The following is a 17,278-nucleotide window of genomic DNA, read 5'->3' on the forward strand; positions in this document are numbered from 1 at the left end:
ACCGGCCTGATATTCCATAAACACTTGTTGACCACTCCCAACTCCCATCGAGACGCAGCTTGCTTCAACACCCTCTTTTTGATCCGTGGCCTGTTTATTCGTCGTCCTTCAAGAGTAGAGAGTGATCCATTACTGGATCAGGTATACGCGGCGCCTAAACGTGAAACAACCCGACGTAATCACTAGGACTCTACAGTCTACTCCTGTCGGAAGCCAAACCGGTTCGAGTTCGCATAGAGAGCACATGAGATATCGTCACGTTCAACCTTGCTCAACGTCATGTCCTATAACCGCCTCGGTGAGTAACGCTGTCATTTCTATTCCTCCTCTCGGTCCCATGGTTCGGGGAATTCGATGCTCCAGTTTGTTAGAAGTTGGACCCTCGACCCATTTGTTTGTCTGTGGATCCTTCAAAGTTCAAACCTTTAAACATTAGTGCCTTACCGTCGCCCTTACATACAATATCCGCCCCCCCCGCATTCCTCCCCTAATCTACGCCAAGGGATGCGCAATTTCCTTTGGCTCCTCATACATTTTCATACACTCGTTTCATCGTTCGACGTTTCTGATTATTTCCGCTAACATCTTTCGCTGTCGCTCAAGGCTCTGTTGGCGGCCACACTGACGACGATTACGACGACCGATACCACGCCTCCCAGGAACAGGTCCCGATGAACAACCTCCCACAGAATCGAATCGCCTCACCTGGGCACCCGAATCAGGGTTACCAGCTGGAAGAACGCTATGGCTCGCCGTTAGAAATACCTGTCGGTCCTGGTCCCGGTCCAGGCACGCCATCGGATCGATTACAAGGGCAGCCGACCGTAAGTCGACGCGACGCGATCATGGTTCAAAGCGCATAGCTGACGTGTCTTTATCAGTATTCGGTCGAGGGAATGCACAATTCATTCGGCCATAACGAACAATACGACACCACCTATCCCCCTCAACACCAGCCCCGTCCAGGCGACTATGCCCTCAACCCCGACGACCACCATGACGCATACTTCTCGCAACCGTACAACCCTTCGCCGCAAGAGGGCCGGCCGCAAGAGGGCCGGCCGCTCAATCAATATTCCTCTCAGGAAGGAGGATGGCACGACTATGATGACGATAGGCCAATTCTCCAACCCGACAATGTCTACGGTCCGGATCCCCACAGCCCTGCCAGTCCACATGCGCAGGATCCCTTCCAAGGTGCATATACGGACGCGGCTCCTCAACCGACCCCGAGCCCTGCGCCGGTGCCGATTCGGAGATGGAAGACCGTCAAAGAGGTGCAATTGTTCCAGGGCAACCTCGTCCTCGATTGTCCCATCCCTCCCCGACTCCTGAATCAAGTCCCGCATGCGCAAGCTCCGGAACGCGATGAATTCACCCACATGCGCTACTCCGCCGCGACGTGCGACCCGTCGAACTTTTTCGAGGAGCGCTTCACGCTGCGCCAGCGGCTGTTCGCCAAACCGCGTCATACGGAGCTGTTCATCGTCATCACCATGTACAACGAGGAGGACGAGCTGTTCGCGCGGACGATGATCGGCGTGATCAAGAACATCGAGTACATGAATTCGCGCACAAGCAGTAAGACGTGGGGAAAGGATGCCTGGAAGAAGATCGTCGTGTGTGTGGTCAGTGACGGTCGTGCGAAGATCAATCCGCGAACGAGAGCCGTCCTAGCTGCCATGGGGGTTTACCAGGACGGCATCGCGAAGCAGCAGGTCAATGGGAAGGACGTGACGGCGCATATCTACGAGGTACGTCAACCCTATCCAAAATCATTCGACGCATATTGACACAGCACAGTATACGTCGCAGATGGCGCTCGAGATCAAGCGTGGCGTGGTCCAGGTGAAACGAGGAAGCACCCCGATTCAGATGCTCTTCTGTCTTAAAGAGAAGAACCAAAAGAAGATCAATTCGCATCGATGGTTCTTCCAGGCGTTCGGTACCGTGCTCGACCCGAACATTTGCGTGTTGATCGACGCCGGCACGCGTCCCGGGAAGGATTCCATTTACCATCTGTGGAAGGCCTTCGACCTGGAGCCGATGTGCGCCGGGGCGTGCGGTGAGATTAAGGCCATGTTGAATAAAGGCAGGAACCTTATCAATCCCCTGGTCGCGACGCAGAATTTCGAGTACAAGATGAGCAATATCCTCGATAAGCCGTTCGAATCCGCCTTTGGCTTCATCTCCGTGTTGCCCGGCGCCTTCTCCGCCTACCGATGGATGGCGTTGCAGAACGACAAGACCGGACAGGGACCGCTCGAGAAGTACTTCCTTGGGGAGAAGCTCCACGGCGCCAACGCCGGCGTTTTCCAGGCGAACATGTACCTGGCCGAGGATCGAATCCTCTGCTTCGAACTGGTCTCCAAACGCAACTGCTCGTGGATCCTGCAGTACGTCAAGTCCGCTAACGGCGAGACGGACGTGCCCACGGAGATGTCCGACTTCATCCTACAGCGTCGTCGATGGTTGAACGGCTCCTTCTTCGCCGCGGTGTACGCCCTCGCGCACGCGTTTACCATCTTCCGCAGCGACCACTCGTTCCTGCGAAAGGTCATGTTCCTGTTCGAGTTCCTCTACCAAACCATCAGCATGATCTTCGCCTGGTTCGCCATCGGAAACTTCTTCCTGGTGTTCCGTATTCTGACCGACTCGTTGCGCGACCCGCTGCTGCTGGGGACTGCGGGGAGGATTTTGGCGATCGTGTTTCAGTGGCTGTATGTGGCGGTGCTGGTCACTTGTTTCGTGCTCGCGCTGGGGAACCGGCCGCAGGGCTCGAATAAGTTTTACATGAGCATGGTGTACTTCTGGTGTCTCATCATGGGGTACGTTCCCTTTCTTCGTGATGCGTCGACAAGCTAACGGCTCATAGGTATCTGATGTTCGCATCGATCTACATTACGGTGCGGGGCATTCAAGAGGAGACCAAGGATGGCGATTTCAGCGTCTCGGAACTCTACAAGAACCCGCTCTTCTTTACGCTTATTGTGTCTCTTCTCTCCACCTACGTCATGTACTTCATTGCATCCTTCCTCTTCTTTGACCCATGGCACATGTTCACTTCGGTAAGTCCCCTGAACATTCTCAAAATGACCTGAAGTTGACGTCTCTTCAGTTCATCCAATACCTCCTCCTAACCCCGACGTACATCAACATCCTCAACGTCTACGCCTTCTGCAACACCCACGACATCTCCTGGGGTACCAAAGGCGACGACAAAGCCGAGAAGCTCCCCTCCGCTAACACCAAGCCCGGCGGTAAAGTCGCCGTCGACATCCCCACCGACGACGCCGACCTCAATACCCAATACGAGACTGAATGCCGCGTCTTCGCCTCCAAGTACGAGGTCCCCAAGAAGATCCCCTCCCCCTCTGACAAGCAGGAGGACTACTACAAGGGCTTCCGCAGCGCCGTCGTGCTGCTGTGGATGTTCACCAACCTCGCCCTGTGCGCCGTCGTGCTGGCCACGGGGGGGCTACAGGTCTCCGTCGATCCGGAGAAGCGGGATGAGGACTCGAATAATCGGGCGAAGATCTACATGGCGGTTATCCTGTGGAGCGTGGCGGGACTGAGTATGGTGCGGTTTATCGGCGCGCTTTGGTTTTTGATTGTGCGCATGGTGAGTCTGCCCTCTTCCCACACTTCTTCGATCCCAACTAACCTCCGCTAGTTCCGCGGTGTCTAAACGCCGCTCGATACGTTTGGTTTCGGTGTCCGGTTCTCACGAAACGGATTTTGTCTATCTACCATGTTTCTACCATCTTTGTTCCCGTCCCGTGTTTTGGGTCGAAGATCGCATCGAAACCCATCATGAAAACTGCTGTTATGTATATCAACCGAGCTGGTCTTGCAGCCGTTTGTTTTCTCCATCTCATGTCAAACTATATTGGGGGCACCCGGCTCGTTGTATAAAATTATCGGTTCTTGGTTTCTGTGTGCAGTATGAGAGAATGTCGCTACGGATTTGACTTTGATACATAAAGTCCCTTACTGACCGGTCCCGGTGACTGGGCTCAAACTCGAGTGAATAAACCTAGCCGCATGGAACAGTCGGCCGTCTCTGAGTCGGCGGATATATACTCAATTTGGATCCTTAGTATATTCCGCTCGTGAGTTCGTGACATTAGGCTGGAAATCACTCTTTGCTGTGTTATCACTTATGCTCAGCCAGTGGGCGAGAACAAATATGCCTCAGACAATGAGGCCTGAATTGGCCCAGCCATGTCATCCAATCAGAGCTAGCCATCGCCGTTGGTTGTGGCTGGGGTCCTCGCCCCTGACGCCACCGAAGACGGCAGAGACGGGAGCCTCCACGTCGTCACAGTTATCTTTGCTGCGGTCACTACCAACTGGTGTTCATCGCCTCTATCTGCGGGGTGTTCGGATGGCTGGGATATCATGTCGACGTCGTAGGCATCCCTTTTTGTGCCCAATCGGTCAGTCACTTGGAGCGATGTGGAATAAGCTGATTTGTTGATAGGCTTGTTGAGTTTCGCTTGTATCTTTCGTTGTGCCCCTGTTGACAACTGACATTCACATCGACCACCTCTCTGCTTTTATCCTCCTCGTTTCTTAAATATCTTAAGCAATGCGCTGCTAATTCAGGCGCATGATATACAATACCTTGGCCGGGAGGGGTTCTGTCCCTTGCTTCATTAGAGTCGATGTTTCTCTAGTCTGATCATGATACATCTGAAATCCCCGCGTTTCCCTAACCTTTCACGAGTCCGACACTGAAAATGGTATTCGGGTTACAACGTCGCGGTAGCGTGCCAGCAACCCCCGCCTCCCACCGCTCCGACGAAGACTCGCGGGAAACCCCCCTCCAGGTCCGTCGACTTGTCGCGCTCAACGCTCCGCTACACAAACTACAGATCAGTCAACGGACCATCTACGAGCGGTTCCTTCCAGGAGGGACCTACATCTCCGCCCACGTCGCCCGCCAACAGCCTGGATACTTCAGCAACGATCGCATCGGTGTGCATATCCCGCGCATGCATTTCGTAGCGATCTCCTTCACGTTCCACGCGTCGCATAGCTCCAAGCAGCGGTTCAAAGCCGCTGAGATCTCCGTTGGCGTCACATGTCCGTCGCGGCGTGGCACCAGTAGCGGAATTTCTGGTGTCCCCGGGGAATATCCGCGGATCATCAAGTACGCACCGCATCTCGTCTATGGCGCAATCTCTCCCGAGAACATGAAATGGCAGTTCAACTTAACCGGATCCCTAGGCATCAGCCAGACGCCGTTGAACGCCTCTCTGCGACCCAGCCGCGGCTACACCAGTTCGGCGACCGTGTACCGATCCATGCGAATCCAAGGCTCCAGCCGCACCGCCTACGTTCATCGAAACGGTCCCGCGTCCAGCAAAGCTCGAAAGGAGTCGGACTGGGACGCCGTACCCGACGGCGAGGTCGTCTGGACCGTCGAAGAAAACCCCCTCCAAAAATCTGGCCTCCCCACCGAATTCACCTTCGTGATGCTCATCTCCCGCCCGGAGAGTCTCTCCGACCGCGACGTCCAAGTCCACGTCCGCGTGAACCCCACGATTACGTACAGCGCGGCGCATTACTGGCGCTGGATGCTCGACCGATGGTATCCGCCGGCGAACATCGATCAAACGTCTCCTTTGACGCTGGCGTATCGGACGGGGCAGCCGTTCGATGAAGATCCGACGGATGGGGAAGAGTTCAACTTTTCCCAGATTTTGGAGGACTTTGATGAGCAGGTGGAGTTGCCGGGGACGACGTATACGCTAAAGGTAGGGTCGTTCTTACGTCTCTGGAGTAGTGGCTTACCTATTACAGGATCCGATCAAGACTGTCCTTGATCCTCGGGGACAAACTCATAGGCATCAGGATTGGGGCGCTGAAAGATCGGATGGAAGGATTGGAGACATCGAGTCCCAATCGGCGACCTTGGTTCCGACGCCCAATATCGCAAAGCCTCGAGTTGCTCAACCGGCCCAAGGCCAGAGCACTCAAACCACTGTGCCGACCGTCGCCCGGCAGCTTGACTCCAATGAGACATCGATGAAATCGGTTCAGATTACGGATGTTCCGCAGCAGGAGGTATGAGATTGAAGCGCCTGCGTACATTCCCGCGAGATAAATCCGTTAGAGGTACCGTGCTTCTTATGAACAAGAGGTTGAAGCTGAATAGAATCACTGCATGACACTTCTACAAGCCCCATGCGCCAGTATTTCTTGGTTAATGGTTCTTCCTTAGCCAACGCCCTATCATCGGCAAAGATTTTGGCATGGAGAATTATCAATCACAAGAATCGTTCCCCAAGTCATGTCCCTGGTTCGCCATGCCGACTCCATTAAATCTAGAATAGCAACTGTGAACGGTGAGTCCCAAGCAAGTTATCACCGCCTAGCGTTCCATCCTGTCCTCGTCCTCCTCCTCCTTGGCCTTCCCTAATCCATGCTCCTTGAGCAGAGCATCAATCTCCTCCGCACCCCACAAGTGATGGTAGACCTTGCCCTCTTTCGTCTTGCCCACGGTAGCAAATTCAACTGTTCATGGATTAGTCGGGTATTTTGCGACGGGGTGACAGACGTACTCTTCTCGCTGCTCAAATTGGTCGAGTCCATGGTCTTGCTCAGCACCTTCACCGCCAGTCCGCACGCTTCCTTCAGATTACAGTCCCCATTATAATCCTGCTTCAGCAAGCTCTGCGCGCTTGCATTGTTCGCGCCCACGCTCGTGGCCTTCCATCCGCCGTAGTTACCGCTCGGGTTACTCTGGTACAGCTGGAAGTGGGTCTGCGGGTCGTAGCCGGCGTAGATGAAGGACACGCCGAACGGACGCAGACCGCCGTGTTGCGTGTACCCTTGCTTCAGATCGCACAGCCGACGGACGAGCTGCTCGCAGGGGATGTCTTCGTTGTATGTGAGGAGGTAGCGTTGGGCGGCTTGTCGGGCGTAGTTGATGAGGATGTTGGCGTCAGCCGTCATTCCAGCCACGGCGCAGATCATGTTGCTAGAGGGAAAGGGTTTAGCATGGTCGGTCGGAAGATTGTCAGGACCTCTACGCACTCGTTGAGGATGTAAAGCTTCTCGGCGGAAGTGTCCTGCTCCAACAGCTTGCTCGTGACCTTCCTCTCCGCGGCCAGGACGATTCCATCCTGGGCGAGAATCCCCAGGGCCGTTCCTGCGTGTGAGATGGCTTCCAGGGCGTATTCCACCTGGTACAGGCGACCCTCTGGGGAGAAGATAGTAGTCTACGATTAGCTGTCAGCAAGGCGTCGTGAACCCTTCACGGTAGGCACCTACTCTTGAATCGTATCTTCGCGACATGCTGGCGGGTTACGGTGTTTGACCGAAGGGAAACAAGTGAATAACGGGACAGTGTCGAAACGGCAATATATGCGACCGAATAGGGCTGGAGGTCAACAGGAGCAGGGAAGTAGTGCAGGGAAATGGAGAGTTCAGTGTTAGTGAAGCTCTCGTTGACTTCCGATAGTTATGTCAAGCTGCTGGAGGTCCCAAGGCAGGAGCTCGAACGCGTGCAGCGCCAAGACTAGCCGTTTGTGCCTTACGGCCTTAGGCTGTCAGGCTGAAACAACATGCGCCACATGCGCCACACTTAATCTGCAGAGCCGCAATTGACATCACAGCCACATGGTTTGAGATATCTCAATGGAAGTCGACAAGGTCAACTTGCTGATCACTCTCAACATACCAGTGGTTACTGGTGTCTTCATGCTTGACTACATCGTGTCTGATACCTCTATCTAATATCCGCGACTAGAACACAATGCTCAAGTCCACCCATCACGTAGTTAATCGACCGCCTCCTCCACCTCCGCAATCCATCGCGGCGCTGCAAGAAGGATGGACCGAACACACTGCACCATCAGGCCATAACTACTACTACCATGCTGCGACTAAGAAATCAACATATACCCGCCCGGCCCAGGACCCTCCCCCATCGATACCGCAAAACGAGCCGGCCCACTGGCATCAACAGAGCAGCTTTCCGCCTTCACAATACCCTAGAGCTCCACTCGGCTCACCACAAGCCTATCCACAAGGCGCACAACACACACCACACCATGATTTTCCTCGGCGAAGTCATGATGGACGCCGACAACCCCCAGCCGACCGACCCAAGCATCTACATACGATCCCCAACTGCGACCCATGGGTGCTGGTGATAACGAAGCTGGGGCGAAGATTTGTTCACAATGTCGAGTCGGGAGAGAGTTTCTGGAAGTTCCCGCCGGATATCCTGTTGGCCGTAATCAAGTTCGACCATGCACAGCGGGAAGGGAAGAAGATCGAGGAGGGTCCAAAGACGGCCACGACGGAGGCCGGCGCGGCGCCACGGCCTGAGACTGAACATGACGCGAAAGAGAAAGAAAACCGCGATGCCGAGGAGCAAAGCGAGTACGAAGAAGTTGAGGTTGAGGTGACGGATAGCGAAGACGAGGAGATGGCCACGAAACGACTAAAGCTAGACGGGGAGGAGCAAGCTTTCGAGTTCAACGAAGACGATATGGCATATCAATTAGAGGGCATGGGGGAGGATGACTTTGATGCCCAAGGTGAATTTGACGACATGATCGCCGAAGAGGATGCAGAAGCGGACGAACTCAGCCCAGAAGATGCGGAACTCCTATTTCAGGATCTGTTGGATGATCATCACGTAAATCCCTATACGCCATGGGAGTCGGTCATCGAAAACGATGCGATAATCGATGACTCCCGATATACCGTCCTGCCGAACATGAAATCCCGATTGGACGTGTTCAACCGATGGAGCCGACAACGCATTGAGGCGCTGAAGGAAGCCAAAGCGAAGCAGGAGAAGCGAGATCCGCGCATTGCGTACCTCGCCTTGCTCGACAAGAAGGGGTCTACCAAGCTATATTGGCCGGAGTTTAAGAGGAAGTACCGGGCCGAACCAACGATGAAAGACGGCAAGCTTCTCGACCGCGACCGCGAGAAACTGTATCGAGAGCACGTCAAACGACTACAACAAAGCCAGTCTTCGCTAAAAGCCGATTTGACGAAGCTGCTACAATCTCTCCCTTTATCCTCGTTGAACCGCTCGACGTCTCTCAACGCTCTCCCATCCAGCCTTGCCACCGATATTCGCCTCATCTCCCTCCCCGAGAAAGTCCGCAACCCCATCATCGAAAGCCACATCTCCAACCTTCCAGAAGCACCCGATCAGGCTGATCGCTCCGAATCGGAGCGGTTCCAAGACGACCAGAAGAAGGCAGAACGAGATCGTAGAGAACGCGCACTAACCGAGAGGGAACAATTCGCTCGGGAGCAGGCAACCAGAAACTCAAAGTCGCTTATGCACAGCCGAAGGATACTGGAACAGGAACAGAGGGAGGTGCAAGATGCCATGCGACCGGGGATGAAGGGCCTCAAGAGTCAGTTAGAAGGGTTATAACGGACGACCATAGCCGGTTTTATGTCCGCTCGTGTTGGCGAAGAATGGAAGCCTCGATTCCATGCAATGTGCATAGCACATAGCCTCTTCATCAATATGATAAGAGAGAGGCACCATATTCTGATGCCAGAATCAGTTCTGGTACCCTCGCAATTATGCGGTTGAACAACTCCCCGTTCGTTAATTAAGCTAACAGATGCGACACGTCCTCTAAAGTCGAGGAGCAATATGAAAATCATATCATAGAGACATACGACAGCATTACTGTATCGGTATGCAATCGTACTTCGAACCACGGCACCTCACCGCGGTATCGGCCAAGCGAATACATGGTCATTTTTGCGACCACTTTCAGACGGAACGAAGCAAGTGTACCATTGCATAGAGATAGAGCTCACAGATAACTTCGCTAGATCGGAATCCAGCAACCATTCCGAGGGGTGTCGAAGATGCATTCAGTGAGTGATAGTATTGCATGAAGTCCATGAAGTTGAAATCTGATTTAAACGGACGGGATTTGTTGGTCTCTCAATCGACCACGCACAACTCTATGTTCAGAAGAAGAGTAGTTTATGTATCCTGTTATCTCAACTGGCCTTGGTAGAAGACATGTTCCAATATTTCTAAGTCCATATCCCGGACAACATGGGGAAGAACGCAGTGTTTCAGTGTCGAGGATCTACGACTGGAACGACTGAAATACACATCAGTACGCACACCATGACGATATTTAATGTCCGTGTTTGCTTTTACCTCATTATGCAGTCCAATCCCAGCAATTTTCCACGGCTTTGGATTAGTATATTGAATGCGTTTACCCGGACTGCGGTACTTATTTACTGGCGGAATCGTTGACGCGGATTGATTCTATGGAACGACGACGGTTATCTTTCATCATTGTGGCTAAGCGCATCCAAACTATATATCCGAAATTATACCGCATATTCTTGTCTATCGCATTTTCGGGGTTGATTTTCCAGGCAAAATGACACCTTCGGAGATTAGCCCTTCCCAGTACCGTTTGTCGGAAAGGTTATGACGGTGTAGAGTGCAGCTGCTGAAGGTTTGGATGACCTAAATCCAAGTACTAGGTCGCATTTAGGGGCTATATATACCGCGGGAGGCCACTTCACGTAGGAAACCAAGTTCGTTGGCTGAGTGTCTTGTTCTTCTGGAAGAATAATATCCTTATCTTTTTCAACACTCGGCCGGGACCCAGAAAAAATTGTCAGCGGAAGAAGGTCGAAGAGCAATGTTTCCAGTCAACGTCATTTGGAGTCCTCCAGATATCAACCCAATCAACAGCAGAGCAAGGGGCATCCCGGTCTTCAACCCCATCGACAGGTATGGACGGTATGGTGGTTTTTGTGGATGGGGTTCTTGATTGCATTCTGGTCCTGGTACGCGCCCTTGCCTTAATCTCGCTATAACATTCGAACGTCTGACAGCTTCAGGTATGCCTTTCCACCCCTCCTGACTCGGACGATCCGACAAGACCTCAATCTCTCGCAGGCAGAAGTCGCCAACTCTAACATCGTCGCATTGACAGCGACCATGATCGTCCGTGTGTTTCGGGGCCGCTTTGTGATAGGTTTGGGCCGCGTAACGTGTTCGCGGGATTAATCTTCTGCGGAGCTATTCCGACGGCACTCACCAGTACAGTCAAATATACAGCTGGACTCATGACACTCCGGTTCTTTGTGGGTATCCTCGGTGGAACTTTTGTGCCTTATCAGGTCTAGAGCACTAGGTTCTTTAATCTGAATGTCGTTGGGACTGCCAATACGCTGACGGGTGGTCTGGGTAACTCTGGCGGAGGAATCACCTAGTATGTGGACGCGTGTGCGATAAATCTGATAGTGATGTAGCTAACGTGCTGGCTAGCTTCGCCATGCCGGCGATTTTCGATTCTCTCGTTCATCACCGTGGCCTTACTCCGCATATCGCCTGGCGTGTGGCCTTCATCGTTCCATTTATCTTTATCACCACCATTGCCGTTGGCATGCTCCTTCTCTGTGATGACACTCCGACTGGGAAGTGGTCAGATCGGATGAAGAAGCTCGATGAAAATCATAATAAGTCTCGCCAAGATGGCCTCATCGTGAGTAGCAGAGGCGGTCGACTCCACCCTACTTCAGAGGTCCCTGAAAAGAATACTCTTGTGACAGCCGAAGAAGGAAAAGGATGTTTCTGAATTGGAAATGGCCGTCGAAGGCGAAACAGAGGTGATCAGCGAGTACCATCACGAAGCGATCCGGAGCCCGACTCTAAAAGAGACCCTGGAAGTTTTCCTCTCCCCCCAAACCCAAGTCCTAGACTAGTGCTATTTCTGCACCTTCGGTAGCGAGTTGGCCATCAACAGCTATCTAGGCTCGTACTACTTGACGAACGTCTCACCGCTTGGACAGCCGGGGAGTGGCCGGTGGGCGGCGATGTTTGGACTCCTGAACGTTGCCTTCCGCCCGGCAGGAGGCGTAGTAGCCGATTTGCTATATAAATACACAGACGGAAATCTCTGGGCGAAGAAGATGTGGGTTCATTTGTGGGAATAATGACGGGCGTGTTCTGCATCATCGTCGGCCTGGTCGACTCCCACCACCTGCCGACGTTCGTGGGCCTCATTGCCGGATTGGCATTTTTCATAGATGCAGGAAATGGCGCGATTTTCGGACTGGTGCCACACGTTCATCCCTACGCAGACGGTAAGCTCGGTTACCATCTCCTTGCTGATAGCCGCTAGCTGAGTTGGAATAGGGGTTGTGTCGGGTTCACGGGCGCTTGGGGGAATCTCGGGGGCATCGTCTTCGCCGTCATCTTCCGCTACCATGGCACGGACTACGCGAAGACACATTGGATCATTGACATCGTGATCATCGGGATAAATCTGGCCGGGTGCTGGATCTGTCCTGTGTCGATAGACCAAATTGGGGCAAGATAATTAGGGACTTCGTAAGGGTGGCGGACTGGCTTGGTGTCTTGTTAGAAAGTTTCTCCTAATGAACAAACGGTAGGACTGTGATACGATGGAAAATAGATATTGCGCAAATGGGCAGTATCGTAATTGAATCGCTGATATAGACCACCATTTCCCGCCTCGTTTTGACCTATTCGGGATTCCGGTGAGAATCGATCTCTCCATAGCATCTAGTCTCATCACCCCTATCCCATCCTAAGGTTTCATCATGGCCTCGTGATAGGTCGGTGACGCTGAAAGGGACTGAACTTTCACTCTTGGAACCGTGGAGCGTCGGTATGGGCCATTACGATAGTTGGCTAGACCACCCTGACGCGGACTGGGAGGTATGTTAGGAGACCAATAGGTCTCATAGCGCGGCTCCATGCTTCTTGCCCTTCGAGATCGTGTTGGTAGGGGATTATGATGGCAAGGGACAAGACCTTCCCAGGCGCATCTCTATCATGAATTCGTCCACTCGTGAGTCGCTGTTCTCGTTCCCGCTCGAGAGTCGCTGCCCTCGTTCCCGCTCGATACAAACCCGCCCCTCATGGCAAACTCGGGTATCACCTTCCTCATCCCATTCAAGTCGCACCGCCAACCGCCGGTGTCTCAACGTGAACCCGTTCGCGCTCCCTCCCCGCACCCCTCCCCTCCCTCTCTTTCCCCCGCTCCACATTCCTCTTCCTCCTCCGCACCGGCTGATACACATCATTGAAATTCATCACCATCGCCAACCACCGCATGTCCGCGTCCGGCTGGTGCAGGAGATCGCCCAGCAAGACGTTCACGCGCACGCGGAAGTCGCCCGCCAGGCTCGAGAGTCGGGATCGGAGGGCCGGGAGGAGGTCGTCCTCGCTCGTGCTGCCGAGACCGTTCAGGCCGAGGAGGGTGGGGATGGGGGAGTCGGTGGAGCGCTCGGCTCGGTGGGCGCGGCGTTTGGAACCGGCGGACGTGTCGTCCTGGGTGTCTTTTTCGGATAGGCCCCATTTACCGGATGCGGTGCGGGTTTCGATCCGGCTGTTTCGTTCTTGTCGTCGTGTGAACTCGGCAACGCTGAACGAGTATAATCCATCCATTGCATCTTTATATGCGAGCATGATTTTAAAGAGTTCGTGCAGTTGTGCCGTGAAGTCGGTGGATGCGCCAGAGCTTCCAAGCAGACCTTTCCGAGTAATGGCGGTGAGATATTTCGCATGTGCCTCGATCAAGTCGTCAAGGGTGCTTTCTGGCTTGCTCAGGGCGGATTGTAGCTCGTTCCAGCTCGATTCGATCACCTCGAACAGGATATAGTACTGGAGCTGGTTCACGAAATGAATCATTTCCGCAACCGTGCATCGGACCCGTTTCCAATCCCCTCCGAGCTTGTCGGACACAGCCCCAAGCACCCCTCGAGCACCGGTCATGCATCGATGCCAAGTGGACCCTAAGGCAAATTCGACTCGTTTGACCCTCCAGAGGAAATTGAAGACTTTAAGGTATTGTTTCGCGCCAAACGGGGTAACAATCACATCCACAGGGGAGTCGATCTTATACTCGAGAGTGAAGACGTCCCAGCCGATCTCCCCATGGCTTAGCTCCAACATGCGCGAATCCAGGCGGCGCAACACATCGGCAGGCTCGTACTGCGCATTGCTACTTCGAACGGCGTGTTCAAGTTGAGCGGTGAGGGTATGTCGATATTGGGAGTTTGCAGGCCGATCGAGGTTTGGTGCCAGGCTTTCCATTAATATTGCGATGAAATCTCCTGCCCCAAGGAGAATGTACTTTTTCAATGCTTGGAGGTGCGTGAGAAGATGGAACTTGGTGATCATTAAATGAGTCAGTCTGGCCATAGTTGTCTTGTACGCCTCGCCAATGGAGGCCTCCAGATTTGCAGTATCGCCGTAGCCGAGGTCGCGGGAGGATGTCTTAGAATATGTCTCGACCCAGGAAGAATCGAGACAGCCATAACGGATGAAATTGAGAGACTTTCCAATGAGGAAAACCTTGTTCGCGAAGTCATTGCTCACAATGCTTGGGACCATCCGCTCGTTGACAATGTATTTTTCTTCCCAGACAGAGGTAGCACCAGGTTTTCGGTCTGCAGTGGAGTCGTTGAATTCGACGCCGCTTTGCTCGGAGACGAAGAACTCCAGGTATGGATCATTGAGCTCGCCGTCGTATATCCACAGCTTTAGCATGTTGTAGAACGGTTTGGTGATATGGCCAAGCATACGCTCAGCAAAGCTACTGACGAATGGATCGCCGTGTGAGAGTGAGTATGAGTGGACAAGAGAAATAAGCTCCCCGCCCTTTTTACCTAGAAATTGTCAGATCAAGGTACCTCTACCAGATTTATGTCGCGTTACCTCGAGATTTCTCCACCATGACGCTCATTAAACGAAGACCCATCGTCGCTTCTCGAGTCCAAACAACGCATCTTTTAAGAGACACACCGGCTTTGCCAATTGCATCCTGAGAGACAGAGCCTTCCAAAGTCTTCAAAGCCCTTTTGATCTGCCCTTCTAGGGCCGCTACGAGGCTAAGATACGAGCGTAGCTCAATGCTAAGCGCGGAACGGAAGCTCTGGCCCACCAAACCCCCTTCAGCGGATTCAATGAAGGCAGATAGGGTCCGATACAGCAATGAAGGCTCGGCAAGCGTATGCAGAAGGGCGATGATTGGAACTGGAAGAGTCCGGGGAAGCTTAAGGACGGAATTGGGTGCGGTTGCGAACTGCAGATTTGTTGACGAGAGTCCTTGGAGTGTGAATGGTAGGTCTCGCAGAAGTACGCATTCAGAAGGCTCAATCGGATCTCGATCTAAACGTGTGACTGCGCGTCCATCTTGAGGATCTGATTGCTCGTCCGAAGGCTGTCGTTCAGGAGGCTGTCGTTCGGGGGCTTGACGTTCAGGAAGCTGCCGTTCAGGGGGTCGTTCAAGGGGCTGCCGTTCAAGAGGCTGTCGTCCAGGATGCTGTCGTTCAGAACGTTGCCGTCCAGGAGGCGTGTTCGGTGATTCTGGGCTGCTTGACTGTACGGGGGAGGGGGAACGTTCTGACTCGTGGAGGGTGTTCGCGGGTCGCAGGTGGGCAGGAGGTTGGGGATCGTTCCCGAGTTTGAAGAGGAAGTACAGCATTGCCCATTTTTGGTTCAAGACTCGCTGGGTCAGAAGTCTTGAGTAAAGGTTCGCGAAGCGGAGGGCTTTCTCGGGAGTGTTGTTTTCGCGGATCACTGTCCAACTATGTCAGATTCGGCGCGCGATGCAATCGATATCTCGGGGCAGTTACACTTCTTCTTTATGAGGTCGGCCGCATGGTTCACATCCGGTGGAAGCGAACCATCGGAACTCCTGGACTAGACTTTAGCAGATGAATTGCAGTACAGGCGTCCGAGAAATACCGTGCTATGGTCTCACCAGCCCATTCTAAGGCTTCTTCGAGCCGTTCATCCGCCACGGCTTCATCCTCATCCGGATAAACGGGTATAATCCTCGTGAGCAGTTGGGACAGAGCGTGTCGGACACGCTCCTCGGAAGGTTGGGACATGGCGCAATTGATATCGGTATCGTTACCACCGAGTGGGGGTGAAGTTTCGACTTGGGTGTGATCGTGCTAAGGGTTGGTTGCGCATACCGCCGAAGCCGAACCCCACTCCAAAAGAGATGTCTAGATCAAGACAGAGCGCAATCGGAGGAGCATATATTCCTGCGTACTATATAGGTCCATGTATGGGCGTAGTGGATACACAAGGACCAGTTGGAGGAACCATGAGGGGACAATGCAGGTACGGACGCGATCCAGTCAAGGGTTCAGATGTTGATTTTAGTCTTTAGGACTTGAATGTCGAGGTGGTATGTCAACATAAAGCGCCACGAAACTGAATACTGAAATCAACCACAGCTCAACAAACATACACGGAAGAGTCCAATATTATTGAGCCATATTATTATCTCTCCTCTAATAGAACCCTCCGCGTCCACGCGTTGGAAAGTGTGGGGATGCTGGACCCTTGCCCCATGGTGCCTTGGTGCCTTAATTTTCATCACCTTCGGGGGGAAGAAATTGAGTTACCTTTCTTGGCATTCCCCTAAGCACAGTTCCCATGATCTTAACAGAACGCGGCGGAGAATTCACCAAAACAGACCTCTAGTAGTTGCTTAGTTAACTTAGGGTAGGGCTGGACACGAATAAGGATTTTGGCTATTCGTATTCGACTTTTCCCTGGGAACGATTATTCGTATTCGACTAAATTTCGAGACGTTTTATTCGTATTATTCGCGAATATTCGTAAATAATGCCAAGACTTATTCGGCAAAAGCCGAGCCAATGAATGAATGCCCAGCAGTCGCGACTTTTGTTTACCCAACATGCTCCAACTAGAGGATTTGAGCTCTAAGAGATACAAAGCATATCAATATGTTGCAACTTCTTTCTTAATATGGATGACTTATCCATGTCTCTTGGGAAGCGCCGTCTTCGCTCCGAGAGAGTTGATTATCATCTTCTTAATGATGGCAGTGACGAGGAAGCCTCCCTAGAGAATAGCACCAGCAAAAGGCGTTGTTCAAGTGGAGCCCGCAATAGTCTCGAATTGATCTCTCCTGACGATTCAGCAAGCCAAGTAACCCCAGCTCAAGGCTCTCTATCGACCGTCTCTCCAGAGCAGGAGTTAAATGGAGACGAATTGCCGCCGTCCTCTACCGTCTCATATGAATCCGGACATCGGCGAATACGAGCACAGAATCAATCTCTATGGGAGCAATTCAAGGTTACCGTACTTCGAGACAAGCTATGGTGGCCAAAGAGGGGGACTGGGCCAGTACAAGATCGAGAGATTCGATGTATTCGGTGCGAGTGGAAGACAACGGATTCCGCGAGAGCTACCTCGACGTCGAACATGACCCTCCACCTCTCTAAGCATAGGAAG

The 17,278-nt window shown here is 52.9% G+C and overlaps 6 protein-coding genes across 6 annotated transcripts; 4 read left to right on the plus strand and 2 right to left on the minus strand.

Moving 5' to 3' along the window:
- The first annotated feature begins 276 nt into the window (after positions 1–276).
- P152DRAFT_425652 (chitin synthase) lies at positions 277–4,132 on the plus strand. Its single transcript, XM_033677239.1, has 6 exons — positions 277–824; positions 882–1,754; positions 1,804–2,828; positions 2,876–3,068; positions 3,119–3,622; positions 3,674–4,132. The coding sequence occupies exons 1-6, from the start codon at positions 672–674 to the stop codon at positions 3,686–3,688; spliced, it is 2,763 nt and encodes a 920-aa protein (XP_033529651.1). The 5' UTR covers positions 277–671; the 3' UTR covers positions 3,689–4,132.
- Positions 4,133–4,742: 610 nt separating this feature from the next.
- On the plus strand, positions 4,743–6,078 carry P152DRAFT_453217 (uncharacterized protein; the record flags this gene model as incomplete). Its single annotated transcript, XM_033678350.1, has 3 exons — positions 4,743–4,832; positions 4,878–5,762; positions 5,809–6,078. The coding sequence occupies 3 exons, from the start codon at positions 4,743–4,745 to the stop codon at positions 6,076–6,078; spliced, it is 1,245 nt and encodes a 414-aa protein (XP_033529652.1).
- Positions 6,000–7,471, minus strand: P152DRAFT_462955 (N-terminal nucleophile aminohydrolase). Its single transcript, XM_033680442.1, has 4 exons — positions 7,282–7,471; positions 7,045–7,229; positions 6,570–6,988; positions 6,000–6,522 (listed from the first exon to the last, which is right to left on the minus strand). Exons 1-4 carry the CDS (start codon positions 7,303–7,305, stop codon positions 6,380–6,382), a joined length of 771 nt encoding a protein of 256 aa, XP_033529653.1. The 5' UTR covers positions 7,306–7,471; the 3' UTR covers positions 6,000–6,379.
- Positions 7,472–7,642: 171 nt separating this feature from the next.
- Positions 7,643–9,738, plus strand: P152DRAFT_258696 (uncharacterized protein). Its single transcript, XM_033674770.1, has one exon. It carries the CDS (start codon positions 7,766–7,768, stop codon positions 9,413–9,415), a length of 1,650 nt encoding a protein of 549 aa, XP_033529654.1. The 5' UTR covers positions 7,643–7,765; the 3' UTR covers positions 9,416–9,738.
- A 929-nt stretch (positions 9,739–10,667) lies between these two features.
- On the plus strand, positions 10,668–12,353 carry P152DRAFT_469221 (uncharacterized protein; the record flags this gene model as incomplete). The annotated part of the gene is made up of 7 exons (XM_033680880.1): positions 10,668–10,768; positions 10,870–10,983; positions 11,160–11,243; positions 11,300–11,516; positions 11,584–11,724; positions 11,764–11,957; positions 12,170–12,353. The coding sequence occupies 7 exons, from the start codon at positions 10,668–10,670 to the stop codon at positions 12,351–12,353; spliced, it is 1,035 nt and encodes a 344-aa protein (XP_033529655.1).
- Positions 12,354–12,952: 599 nt separating this feature from the next.
- P152DRAFT_406256 (uncharacterized protein) lies at positions 12,953–15,897 on the minus strand (the record flags this gene model as incomplete). Its single annotated transcript, XM_033676863.1, has 4 exons — positions 12,953–14,670; positions 14,720–15,583; positions 15,640–15,701; positions 15,752–15,897. 4 exons carry the CDS (start codon positions 15,895–15,897, stop codon positions 12,953–12,955), a joined length of 2,790 nt encoding a protein of 929 aa, XP_033529656.1.
- Positions 15,898–17,278: the final 1,381 nt, after the last annotated feature.

The sequence above is a fragment of the Eremomyces bilateralis genome (assembly GCF_010015585.1).
Source record: "Eremomyces bilateralis CBS 781.70 unplaced genomic scaffold P152scaffold_45, whole genome shotgun sequence".
NCBI lineage: Eukaryota > Fungi > Ascomycota > Dothideomycetes > Eremomycetales > Eremomycetaceae > Eremomyces > Eremomyces bilateralis.

What these genes read in the sequence shown, in the direction of transcription:
- P152DRAFT_425652 (XM_033677239.1), top strand. Translation starts at nt 672, where the DNA reads ATGAACAACCTCCCACAGAATCGAATCGCCTCACCTGGGCACCCGAAT. An exon ending in TGACGGCGCATATCTACGAG is followed by an intron (nt 1,755 to 1,803) that starts GTACGTCAACCC and finishes GACACAGCACAG; the next exon opens with TATACGTCGCAGATGGCGCT. An exon ending in CATGGCACATGTTCACTTCG is followed by an intron (nt 3,069 to 3,118) that starts GTAAGTCCCCTG and finishes ACGTCTCTTCAG; the next exon opens with TTCATCCAATACCTCCTCCT.
- P152DRAFT_462955 (XM_033680442.1), bottom strand. Translation starts at nt 7,305, where the DNA reads ATGTCGCGAAGATACGATTCAAGA. An exon ending in CGCGAAGATACGATTCAAGA is followed by an intron (nt 7,230 to 7,281) that starts GTAGGTGCCTAC and finishes AGCTAATCGTAG; the next exon opens with ACTACTATCTTCTCCCCAGA. An exon ending in CAATTTGAGCAGCGAGAAGA is followed by an intron (nt 6,523 to 6,569) that starts GTACGTCTGTCA and finishes ATCCATGAACAG; the next exon opens with TTGAATTTGCTACCGTGGGC.
- P152DRAFT_258696 (XM_033674770.1), top strand. Translation starts at nt 7,766, where the DNA reads ATGCTCAAGTCCACCCATCACGTAGTTAATCGACCGCCTCCTCCACCT.